This window comes from Amblyraja radiata, chromosome 17 (genome assembly GCF_010909765.2).
Source record: "Amblyraja radiata isolate CabotCenter1 chromosome 17, sAmbRad1.1.pri, whole genome shotgun sequence".
NCBI classification, from domain to species: domain Eukaryota; kingdom Metazoa; phylum Chordata; class Chondrichthyes; order Rajiformes; family Rajidae; genus Amblyraja; species Amblyraja radiata.
The window spans coordinates 18,189,322-18,202,272 of NC_045972.1; the positions used below are offsets into that span (position 1 = coordinate 18,189,322).

General features: G+C 38.7%; 2 protein-coding genes across 2 annotated transcripts in view; one reads left to right on the forward strand and one right to left on the reverse strand.

Moving 5' to 3' along the window:
• Positions 1-1,884: 1,884 nt before the first annotated feature.
• On the reverse strand, positions 1,885-4,485 carry foxc2 (forkhead box C2). Its single transcript, XM_033035805.1, has one exon. It carries the CDS (start codon positions 4,171-4,173, stop codon positions 2,755-2,757), a length of 1,419 nt encoding a protein of 472 aa, XP_032891696.1. The 5' UTR covers positions 4,174-4,485; the 3' UTR covers positions 1,885-2,754.
• A 3,673-nt stretch (positions 4,486-8,158) lies between these two features.
• The window catches only part of mthfsd (methenyltetrahydrofolate synthetase domain containing), a 63,898-nt gene continuing 59,105 nt past the window's right edge, over positions 8,159-12,951 (forward strand). The window contains exon 1 of the mRNA XM_033035809.1: positions 8,159-8,630. Within this exon, the coding sequence (XP_032891700.1) occupies positions 8,594-8,630 (37 nt within the window). The 5' untranslated portion in view covers positions 8,159-8,593. The remainder of the gene's footprint in view (positions 8,631-12,951) is intronic.

Here is a 12,951-nt window from a genome sequence, read left to right on the forward strand (position 1 = left end):
ATTAGACGCAACACAATGGGAAAGCGGGGAGTGGGATTTATCTGAGTGGGCCACCTTTGAGATTGACTTTAGGTGATATTTGTAGACAGATCGTTTACTAATCCGGGTTCAATGCTTATTGTTAGTGGGGGTTGAAGTTACATCACCTAAACGCCTTTGGCATTTCAAGGCGTGTTGCATTATATAAGGGCCCCCATTTCACATCGTATTGATACAAAGTTAGATACTGTTCAATTTTAAGTCGATCTTTCTGTTAATAATAGTTTATTTTAAACGTTGCCAAATTGCTTAGCCTGCTCGACTTAATTACGGTGTGTTCAGTGTACTAGCGTGCGAAAAATGAAAACTTATATTTAAAAAAGAAATGCCAACACAAAATTGATCTCAGATTGGCGAAAAAAAATGCACGCGATTTCCATGCCTGGTTCTTGGCATAAAATTGCATGCGTAGTTAAAAGGCCATTTTTTTAAACACAGAAACAGAGGAATCGTTTATTCCAAGTTTGAACTGAACATTTTAGTTTATTTGAATCATGCAAATCACTGGGATCCCAGAGCGCCAGACAGACTTCCGTTTTGATTACCCAACCCCAGATGTTTGCGCATACTATTCGCAGCTGACTTTCAAGTATATTGTTAATGACAGGTGCAACTATCTACCGGGGCCATCAGTTGGTCCTGGATTCTGTGCACAAGGAGACAGAGCGGTCCGATTTGAAGCAGCGCCCGCATGTTTGCTGAAGCAAGCGTTCATACACTCATTCATACATGTCTTTTGGTCAATTATACCTCGGGCTTACTTCATGCACTTTCCAATAACTTTCATCAGGTCCAAACCTGCCAAAGTTAGTTTACAATAGAGTCTGCCGAATGAAAATTTGGCCACGGGCCTTCTTAAGGTCTTTAGTCTGACAGCTACTCAGTGCGCTGTAGACCAGTTGCTTTCTTGATTAAATGCACCACTTTCCTATGTAATCGGGGACTATATTCACAAAATGCCATTTGTTCAATTAATACTAAATCTACAAGTGACAAACAAGATATCTCACCTCAATAATTGAATTTTCCCTCTTGCAAATTTACCCTGGGTAAGGTAACCAGAATTTTGGAGGTCCATTGATTAAGCTGATTTATGAAATAAAATGCGCTGACTACCTTTCCACTTTCTGGTTAGTTCCTGGCAAACATAATAAGATTTTTTAAATCATGTTAACTGAACTGTTTGCTTGTCTTTGGAGTCTCATTCTTTTTAATCAACATCACTGCCTGTTCGAAGTAGCAAAATATACACGAATTCCGTGATAGAAATGAACTCGAAAATTGCAATAGTTTGGTTGCCTTTAGATAGAATTTTACGTACCTATTTTTAATTGTTCAGAGTCTTTTAAGGGACGTATCGGTTAATTTAAAGTACTTGCCGATCAGATGTTCTGTAATTGGTGAAATGTGCACTGTGTAATGCTCAAGTAGAATAGCATAACTAAAGTTGAAAAGGCATATTTGATCAAAGCAGAAAATATTTTGAAAATTTGAAATCATATTTCAAAACACAGTCAAGAGAGTAATTAATTGTCATTTAAACTTGGAGCTGAGTGTCAAATCGCCTCAGATCATTGTTTTGCGACAAGATTGCTTATCCTTAGTTGGCCTGTTAGAAAAACGTATTTCGTTTTTGACATTTTAAAAGCTTAACGTTTCTCAGAAAAGGGATGACTTTCAGTATTTAGTAAACTCTATCTTAAACCCGCATTATTTAATTCTGCGGTACTTGGAGTTAGTAGAAAATTGCAGAGAACAGAGAACACTGTTTGTTTTTAACCAATAACAAAACAGCATGCAGTAATTTTTTCTCTCAAAAAAAACGTCCACAACGCCACTCTAACATAAGGCAAATAAAAACAACGCTGATTTATTGTGGGGTTTTTTTTCAGATAAATACAGCAATTGAGATCAACTGAACTCGAAAAAGGAAGTGTTCTTAAAACAACCACTACAATCCTCTCCTCTGAAGGAGCGCTCACGGCATCGGGGCCTGGGTCACCAATATACACCGTCACTTCTTTAAAAAAAAAGAGATCTCGAGGTTTAGAAAAATACTATGCATCCAATAAATTAGTTCTTTGGTTCTAAACGGAGCAAATATATCGTTGATAATAACGTAATAAGAATTACACTGTACAAAGCACACGGCTATAAAACTGAGGTTGAGTAACAGTTACGCTTTGGCACTTTACAAAGGCTGGGAACAATAAAATCGACATCCAGTGAACGGAACTAAAATATATTAAATGGCTCTGTAACGTAGCCTCCATAGAAAATCGTACAATTTACATCAAATATAACGTTGCATCAACACCAGACAAAACGTTAGGAGAGAAAAGAGAAAGCATTTTAAAATGGAACTTGATGTTGTTAAACAAATACTGCACAGACAGAACAGAACACGTATCACTAGAATATTGGTCCATTAAACAGTTTTAAACCCTACACTTGGCACTTGCCGTTTTACTAACTTTTAATTATTCAAGTAGGCTTCCCTTGTTTTTAAGAATTTTAAGCAAAGACTGTCTTTTGAGGTCTCAAAATCCTCAAACACACTAACTACAAATCGACAACTCGTTTGGCCACTCGCACCGCAGTTTGGAAAGTCACAGTCAATATTTTATATGCAGCCTTAAGATGCGAATGCTGCTTTGTTTTCATTCCCAAATATAGACTTTTTTTGTGTTAAAGATAGATAGGTTGGTTTCTAAATCAATACTTATTGCAGTCGTAGGCGTATGGGCCTGAATGACGGTATACTGACGGTGTTGATCGATAAGGAATTTGACAGCTTGTGTTCCCGCTCACCTGATGGTCACTGAGGGCTGAGCTCTCAATGCCGAGCCGGTGGGAGTTGAACATCTCCCGAACATTGGGGAAAGTCTGGTGTTGCCCTCCGAATGTGTGGCCCGGGAGGTGATTGAGATCTGCCCCGTGGTTCATGTACCAGGAAGCCGCTTGTCCTGCGCTCCCGGACTGCTGATGGTGACCAGAGGTTAGGACTCCTTCCTGCGCCGTGCTAAGGTTCATGGCGTTGAGCGAGGAGCTGGTACTGACAGAATGATCTGAGATAGCATCCTCTAAGTTGGTGGGCACCAACATGTGGCTGTTCCTGTCCCCTGCGTACAGACTCATGGTTCTCATACTACAATGGTAACTTCCACTCGAGTCGAGATTTTGACTGCACGCCGGGCTGTAGATGGATTGTGGCGTTTGAGGATAATTCACCGGCAAAGAGGAAACCATACCAGTCCTACTCGCGGGCACAGCCACCGGATTCAGATCTCCGTGAGGAGATGTCCTTAATGTCATAATATTTTCCACGCTGAAGCCGGACAGGCTGTTGTTTGAAGGATTGTGGTCAGGGATGGAACTTTCTGTTGAAACAGACGGTGTGGAAGCAACACTTCTCGGGCTGTCTTGCATCATACTGTTGTTGTCCGGGCTCTCTAAGCTCTCGACTTTGGTGATGACAGGCATTCCGGGGGACACGGCTTCTTTTTTGACCACCACCTTTTTACCCATATTGTCCTTGGCGGTGTCGCTCTGCGAAACCGAGTTCTGGACGCCTTTATGATCTTTCTGCTGACGGTCTCGCTCTTCCTTGTCCCTCATCGCGTCCTTTTTCTTAAATCTCCTCCTTCTCCGCAAAAAGCTGCCGTTCTCAAACATGTTGTACGAATCGGGATCTAGCGACCAGTAGCTCCCTTTACCTGGCTTTTTATCATCCCGCGGCACTTTAACAAAACACTCGTTCAGAGATAAGTTGTGGCGGATGCTGTTCTGCCAACCCTGTTTATTTTCACGGTAAAATGGAAAGCGATCCATGATAAACTGATATATCCCATTGAGAGTAATTTTCTTATCAGGCGCATTCTGGATTGCCATGGTTATAAGGGCGATGTAGCTGTATGGAGGCTTCACCAGGTCTTTGGGAGCCGGCTGTTGGTGGTGATGGTAAGGTCCGTAAGTTCTCGCCATACCTGAAGTATATTGATCGTGTCCCGAATACACGCTCATCGGGGTAGGCATGTTGCCATAGCTGCCAGCGGCTCGGTAATAATTTTGGTCGTTGAGATAAGGCACGACTCCGAGAGCATTGGGGTCTGACACCGGGTAACGCGCCTGCATCGTCGATGTTAACACGGGTGTGCTTTGAATTCGACACAAATCTCTGCTTGCAACTAGATTTTAGTTATAATCTTTATTGATTGAAGGCGTGGATCCAATTTTAGTCCTTGATTAAGAGCGCGCCCGTAGATAGTCCTAAAGGTTTTGGGAACTTTCAAAAACTTTCAGGAGAACGAGGTTTTTACGGCAGGCATGCTCCACCCCTTCTGCAAACTTTAAACCAATCAACGCAGGAGCCGGGGAGTGTTACTACATATCCGCGCACGTAGGTGGCGTAATTTAAATTGAAACAGGTTTCACTAAAAATAAAAAAAAACAAAGTTAAGCATTGTAAATAGTTTATGTATTAGGCGAGAATAGAATTTTTCGCACATGCATTTGAATCTTAATCGGAATGTAATAAGTCACAAAGATTTTTGATTAAATGTAATTTATTGCATTGACTTCCCATACTCACCTGGCACATGAAATTGACTATTTCCAACGAAATTCCACACGTTCCCTCCGCAAGGACAAAACTACCTGCTATTTTATTTAAAAAATATATAACATTGTATTTTTACCTAACTCTAAAAGCCGATTACTGGCGCGGTCTTGCTCGGGCAAGTGGATTCGGCACAAATAGTTCACGCCGTTTTAACTATTTTCATTAGAAATCAATTCAAGTTAGCTAATTAATAAAGTACGTGATCTGAGAAGGTGCTGGCTCTGACATCCCCCCTCAAGCAGCTAGGTCAAGGTTTGACATATTCGTGTTTTTGAAAAAAGTAATGGTTGTTTAATTTATTGTGAGGACACTCAAATCAAATATACAAGGACAGTGTATAAAATGATTACAGGGGAAAAATCAGGGGACCTGGCGATGCATTAAATTTGTTTTAACAAATAATTCGCAGCGGCGCCGATAGAAGCGCATGGTGTGACTGGTCATTTTGCCACCAAAAGGATAAACAAAGGAATGATCTGATTGCAAAGGCACGACAACCGTATTTTGATCATTTTAAAAATTAAATCAAGAACACAAGCAAATACTTGCTCAGGCAGTATATTGCATTGTAAAATAGAAAGATACATTGTAATTGCAACTGTCAATTCCAACATAATCAGAGCAACAGGATCAGATAAATTAGAACTCTTGTCTAAACTTATTATTGTTGTATGTCTAACATCTTTATTGTATTGGAATCTCCAAACTGATATAAAAGACAAAATATGCCTCTGGTCCATAAGCATTGCATGTGTTTTCTATTAAATATTAAGCATTGCTACTTGATTAATTCAAAATCAAATCATATACGTATAATGATAAACACGCGGGCTCTTTAATACCGCAGTGCGTGAACTGATTTACCTTCAAGTGCCCAACGCTAACGTTTTATTTTACCATCTGACCTCTTTATCTTACAGATTGCGTTTGCACAAAACAACGTGTCCAGCTGAGTAGTAATCACGCCAATAATTGCCAAACGTGCTGTGGTCCCCGTGAAGTCTGGCGGAGTCTGATAACACATTCTTTTATATACTGTCCGGTTATTTTTTTTGAAATTGCTTTTTATCTACAGACAGCTTCCCCCAAACACTTACCAATGAAACAACTTTCAGAATTATTTGCCTTGTAAGATTATAAAAAAATAATGTTCCACAGTTAAACAACTAAAACCAAGACAATTGAGTGTCGCATTAGTAGGTCAGTCCGGGAACATACGGTCTTATGTTTAGCTGCAAAGCAAAGAAAAAAAACACAATTGTGACAATTAATAATTAATTAACAACCAGAATAAATATTTATATATATTAATGATTAATTTTTTCAATTGTAGTTTTTGTATTTGCTTTGCCGCTGAAAATAAGACCCCATGTTTCCTGACTGACCCTGGACAATCAGTGCCGCGAACAAGTTGTTATAATATTGTTCGAATGGTTGCTGAAAAATCCGAAATTGGTTCAATGATACTCATTTATACGGAAAACATCTCACTACTTCATTTGTCAAAAAGTGTTCTTTATTTTTCAGTTGCATGGTTCACAGCTTGCATTAAAACTGTCGACGATAAAGTCTCTAGAATTATGAAGAATGACTGATCAAGTGAAAACAAATGATGACCTAAAATGAATTGAACGATGAATGATAGGAACATTGAGAAGATGAAAATGCAATGCATTTACGTTTATGGAGGAGGAATATATATATATATATTTAGGTAAGCAAATTATTGCGAAGGGTTGCAGTAAACGTTTGGACATTTATATGAAATATCGGGAATCATTCTCCAAAGAGATCATCAACATCGACCCGGGATGGAAATGGATACATTTCTGTCTTAGTGCACAGATTTTATTCCGATGATCGACTACATGGGATAGACCGAAATGCTTATCTGAATAAGGTTTCAATGGTGAATCGCTTACCTCACTCCACAATCCTAGACAGGGCTCACTATTTTTTTGTGTTAAACTGTCATTGCAGTCTGAGTAAAACTGACACCTTTAAATCCATCAACAAGTATTATGCCTCCGCGTTTTATTATGTCTATGCTGATCCTAATGTCTATACCAATTGAAAGATGCAGAGTAGGTAGCAGTAAACAGCAACTTGTTGCTAAAGTCTTCAGTAGCAGGGAGCTACGTGTAGATAAGGTCAGATTTTCCCTTGACTTGGACCCTGACTGTTGCTATTGTGCCTAGACTCTTTGCCAAGCCAATAATAGCAGAAATTGAAAATTCCCCCCTCACAGCGCCCTTTTCCTCTTAATAAATTATTGAACTGAAAATTTACAGAGGCAATTATTTTCCCATTGCGGATATAGGTTAGAAATCGATTTTCACACGTACCTATACAAGTGAAGGCTCCATTGGCAGAATTTAGTGTTCTGCTCAAGGATTCCGTATTTTCAAAAGATAGACTTTCTTTAAAAAATAAGCCTATTTTGTGAAATAATATTAATAACTAAAACTTCAAATCATTACCAATGACGGCGAGAATCACTGGAGTTGTATTAGGGCGATTAAATTAATTCCCACTAAGGCGTTATCTCCCGAGTTTGGCACTGCACTAAATCGACAGTCTAACGTGCAAGTTAGTGCTTTATCCACCGCCAGTGCAAATAGCAAGGAAGTTTTAACGAGAACACCGACTGGTTCTGACCGCTTGTTTTTACTTGTCTTTCATTCTCTATTTATTGCTGCCCTCTAGTGACAATATTTGTTAATGCAAGTTTGAGATTTTCATATTTCAAGCAAACCTTCCTTAATTTCTACCTTCACCTGTATTGAACAGCATAAACACAATTATTAATTTCCTACTTCTTAATTAGTTTTCGTTGATTATAGTTATACTTAACCACGAGGTTAATCCGATTCATTTAATCCAGGCGTCTAGAATTAAACCATAATCGATTGGCCATGAAACGTTGCCTGCACACAAACTTTTAAATCTGAAATTGATCGGAAAAAATATTATCCTAGCAAAATGTTGTTTTACATATTACCCATGCACAACAAAATATCCATCTGGTGATTCTGTCAGCTTGAAAGGTATATAGTTTGGGGGGGAAATACATGGATAGTGGTCATATAATAATCGGTATTAACTCGTCCGTATGGGTCCATAAATCGAAAAGGAATTGGGATTTACTTATTAAGAAGTTATATTGAAAAGGCGGCGGAGGCGACGGACCGGTGTTGTCCGGACGGTACTGAGAGTTCTGATTTTTATACAAAATTGTATCAATCGATAAGTCGAAAAGAACAATGACACATTGGTTTCGCCTGGGAGTTAGCTTCAATCGTACTTGTTGAAGGGGTAGCATTATATCGTATAAACCGAGTCTCAAAGCAAGAGCAATGCCCTGTAATAATATTAACCGATTTATTAAAAATGACCCGAAAATATACAAACGCGGTTCGCTGCCTGATTTATTATTCCCAAACTCACAAAAAGTATTTTTAATTGCATTGTCCTTCGAATTGTCTATGCGTTTTAACAAAAGCTGGTCCACTCTTTTTCTCTTTAATTATTTCGTAACGCGGACTTGTCTGATAATTGAGACGATGAGCAAATGAAATGAGCGCTACTCTACAGTCAAATGCGAGAAAGCGCTAAGGTAGAGAGAAGGCAAGAAGGGTGTGTGTTCAATTGCCCCGCTGTTGGATTTCTTCAAGCATTCGTCTGTTCAATTGTTTGAGCGCTGAAGTGCGACTTTTTGATTTAAATGTTTGTTTGTTTTGAAATAATACGTGCCCCGAAAACGTGGACGCAAATAACTAGCAGAACCCAGCAGTCTTCTTCTGAGGTCCCGTAATGGGTGCATAAATGCGTGTGCAGTGTACAGTGAAAGTAACGTGCTGGGGAACGGTGTGTACACTGTGAGTGGCGAAGTGCCACTTGGAACATCATTCATTTTTAAGCAAACGGTTCCTAATGAAAATTGAACAAACTATTGTGTGCAAGTCCTTTTGTAAGTATCAGATTTTGCACTTTAGAACCCAGATGCAGTCCTCATTCAATCAGGTGAGTGTGGGAGCGAGAGGTGGGATGTATAACACAGCGATCGCAACTCCCCCATCTAATCTTATATCGCTTCATATCGAATGGATTAGCGTGATACACAGCGTTGAGCCGCCGGACGGCTCTTCAGATCAAAAGATGCATCAACGATAATGGGGCGAGGGGATATAGAAATATCATTGCAACAATGGGGCAGTTTGGCAAACCATCGATTTGAACCCCTATTGCATTGTTGCATGAGAGATTTGGCACGCAAAATTAATAAAAATCTGCATTCACCGTGAGTGTGTATGTATGTGTTCTTTCTCAAATAAGGTTTAATTTTAAACATGTTATTATCGTGTAAACTGCGTAACTTTGTTTAATTATCAGAGATGAATATGTGTCCATCGCACCCTCGTGTTTATTATGAAGAGCTTCTTTCATGGGATTTGTAAGCGTTTTCATATTTTCGAATAGACTCGACCACAGCCCTTTTATTTGAAGAGAGACCCCCACTTTATTCCTCAAAAGGAAATGGGAACATTAATCTTTAGATTGCAGAATAATAATCTCTAATTGCAGATTCCATTGTAAAGACAATTTATGACTGCACAGCAGGAAGGAGAGAGAAGATTTACTGCGTGAAGGTGAAAAGGATTTTTTGAAAGAGCCTAAATCGTTAAAAAGAAGATGATGGAGCCACTGATTAGAAGATAGCGATTTTCAAGTACACGGAGAGCAAGAATAGCTCGGCAGGAAACTACCCACTTGCTCAGTATCCCCGTGCCTCCAGCCCTGCAGTCCAAACTTTATATATTTTCCTTTCCACTGACTTGGAGGGGAGGCTACGAATGGGGGCGGGGTGTTGATGCATATAGCTTGAAATTTGACTGGGAAACTACATTGTTTTTCGAGCACACCGTCAAAACCTATTTTACAATCAACAGGCCAGTCAGTAATTTAAGGGGTTCTAGGAAAGATATGCATGATGTTCAATAATGACATGCCACTTTCTGCAAACGTTTTTGACTGGATTTTTTTCCTGTCAGTTTGTATTCAAGACAAGTTAACAATGTCACCTTTGTTTCTCATAAAACATTTTCCTATAAGGAGGAATATTCACTGAGGCATTAAGTTAAAGCACATTTCGATATACATCAGTGATTAAACTCCAAATAGTAATTCCTTGATTGTAAAGTGCTTTGGAACATCTCAAGGAAATTGTTAAGTGTGTGTAAGCTTCTTACAAATTTAATTCCAAGTCGATTAAAAAATACAGCCTTCAATTTGAGTAGTGTTTGGTCCATGCCAATATTATCTGATGCTCCAAGGGCATCGACCCGAAATGTCGCAAATCCTTGTTCTCTTGAGATGCTGCCTGATTCGCTGAGTTACTCCAGCACTATGTCATTTTTTTAGTAAACCATTATCTGCGGGTTCCTTGGGTCTTGTTCAATGTTATTATGTGTTTGATACCTCTCCAAAAAAACAGGAACAGATCGGCCAATAGGCCCTTTGGGTCTGCTGTGCATACAATAAGATTATGGCTGATTCAATCCTGTCTCAGTACCACTTGCCACTCCCCATACCATTTGACTCCCTTGTCGTTCCTATAAATTATATGTGCCATTGATTTTATTGATGTAAATATCATTTGTTTATATGTTAGTTTTTTAGAGATACAGCGTGGAAACCGGCCATCCGACCTACTGAGTCGACACTGACCAACAATCATCCATACAATAGTTCGATCTAGGGACAGCCAATTAACCTACAAACCTGCACGCCTTTGGAATGTGGGAGGAAACCGGAGCACCTGGAGGAAACCCATGTGGTCACAGGGAGAACATGCAAACTCCGTACAGATAGCACCCATAATCAGGCTTGAACCCAGGTCTCTGGCGCTGTAAGGCAGCAACTCTATCGCAACACCACTATGCCGCCCCTATATCATCAATATGGAAATCACAATCCTTTTTCTGAGTTCACTCTTGTGGATTTATGTAAAGAATATTAGGTAAAACAAAGGTCAGAAACTGATGTGAAAGCATTTCCATTCTCTATTTCACATGTTGATTTGTTGATTCTCCAAGGCAGTGAAGTTTCATCACACAGAAAGAATGCATTTATGGAGCACATTTCAGGTTCCCAATATGTCCCAAAGCAGTTCACAACATATCACATATTTCTTAAGTGTAATCACTAATGTAATGTAGGATGTTCAGCCAACATTTTTAGCAAGTTCCCAGAAATAGCAATGTTAAAATGACCAGATAAATTGATTTCCTTGGTGATGTTTACTGTCTATGGGAAAATCAGTTTTGGTAGTAGCATATAGTGTAATTGCTACTGTATGTCAAAATGGACTCTAAAGCATAATGGGAAATGTCAGATAATTGAAGTTCTCCAAATTTATGTTTTAAACGTTTAACAAAAGCATATTACAGAACATTGCTACAAGTTATTCGGAGGAGTAATTCACGCTAAATCACTGATCAAAAATTATATAAAATATCCCCCCAAGAATTCTGAGCACCAAGAAATCAAATAACTGTAGCTATCATGGCTACTAATACTTCGCATGGCAAATATTAACAGAATGGACTTGAAATTATATAGTGAATTTCATAATTTTCTGTTCTCCTCGTTAAGGCGGCACAGTGGCGCAGTGGTAAAGTTGCTGCCTTACAGTGTCAGAGACCCAGGATTGATCTTGACTATGGGTGCAGACTGTACAGTTTGTATGTTCTCTCTGTAACCATGTGGGGTTTTTCCTGGTGCTCCGGTTTTCTCCCACACAACAATGTTTGTAGATTTATTGGCTAAACTGTAAATTGTTCCTAGCATGTGGATAGTGCTAGTGTATGGGGATCACTGGTTGGCGCGGACTTGGTCAATGCAGTTTTCCACCAATTAAATAATACTGTGGAATAGATGGTATTAAAATGTACAATACACAGCAATCTATCAGAAAAAGCAGTATGAACAAAGACCATATATACTGGCTTCCTGAATGACCTTAGCTGAGTGAAATAGTGTTATTGGCTTAACTACAGGTAAAATCTTTGTTTTTTTGCAATAAACTAGCATAAGTTCAATTCTAAGTATCCAGCCTCACTCTTGATATTATTATCCAATGATAATTAATGTAAAATAAAGCATAATTTGTAATATAAAAATGTTATTTGTTTAATAGACTTCCCAACCTTAAGGTTGGTCAATGTGACATTAACGTCATAAAACCAATTATAAAATTGGACAACAAAGTTTAATATATTTTCCTTATGTCGCTTGTGAAAGGACCATGCAGAATTTATGGGTAAAATAAATAAAATCTTGGGTTGAATTTATGTGTTTGACTTGTTGTGTTCCAATTGCTACAGAGGATGCAGGAAATGGCTAATAAGGGAACAGACTTATATATTTATGAGCAAAATGACTTTGTGTAAAGAACTTTGAAGGCTGTTGCTTCATAATTAAACCATCTTTCCTTCAACCAAAAACTTCTTCTTCCTCTTAATTTCTATTAAGCCAAACCACAGGGGAGGGAGGGAGAGTATGTGGTTGAACTCAGTTGCTCAAATGATTATTTATCTATATATTTCTAAGGTTTTTGCTTTTTATGAGACAAGGAGACAACATTGGGATCGTTTCATGCAAAATAGTTGTCATTACTAGCCTCCTTCCTCCAACCGATACAAATAAGTGTTTTTTGGTTCTTTGCCGCCTTTATTTTTTTCTCATTTCAATTTGTCACTTTCCACTCAGTTACATAAGTAGTTTCCACAGAAAATAATACAGCTGACAGCAAAGTGCATGGAACATTAGTGCTTTCCTCTTGTCGTGGCTTCCAATTATTATATGAAGTGTATATTTTTCTTAACAATTATTTACTCTCTTGAGCAAACTGTTTAAGGATTATGAGTTTTACAAAATATCTCCAACTTCAATAAACAAGCAACTAAAGTAGGAACAGCTGATTCCATTCAGACTAGACTGCTCCCTCTTCTAACATAGAATTCTCTCCATGGCCATACTATGAGACTGCATGCATATTCTTGACTATGTCTGCAGTGCACATTACTTTTTAACATTGCTATCGCAATGGAAAGCCAACAGTCACAAATAATGATACAGTGGAAGTAGTTTTAGTTTTCTAGTGTTTAGTTGTAAAGTTACAGCACGGAAACAGGCCCTTCGGCCCACCGAGTCTGCACCGACCAGAACACTACCCTAGACACACCAGGGACAATTTTACATTTTGATACCAAGTCAGTTAATCTACAAAC

Bases quoted from the DNA above. Each gene is read 5' to 3' on its own strand.
- foxc2 (XM_033035805.1), bottom strand. From the start codon at position 4,173: ATGCAGGCGCGTTACCCGGTGTCAGACCCCAATGCTCTCGGAGTCGTG.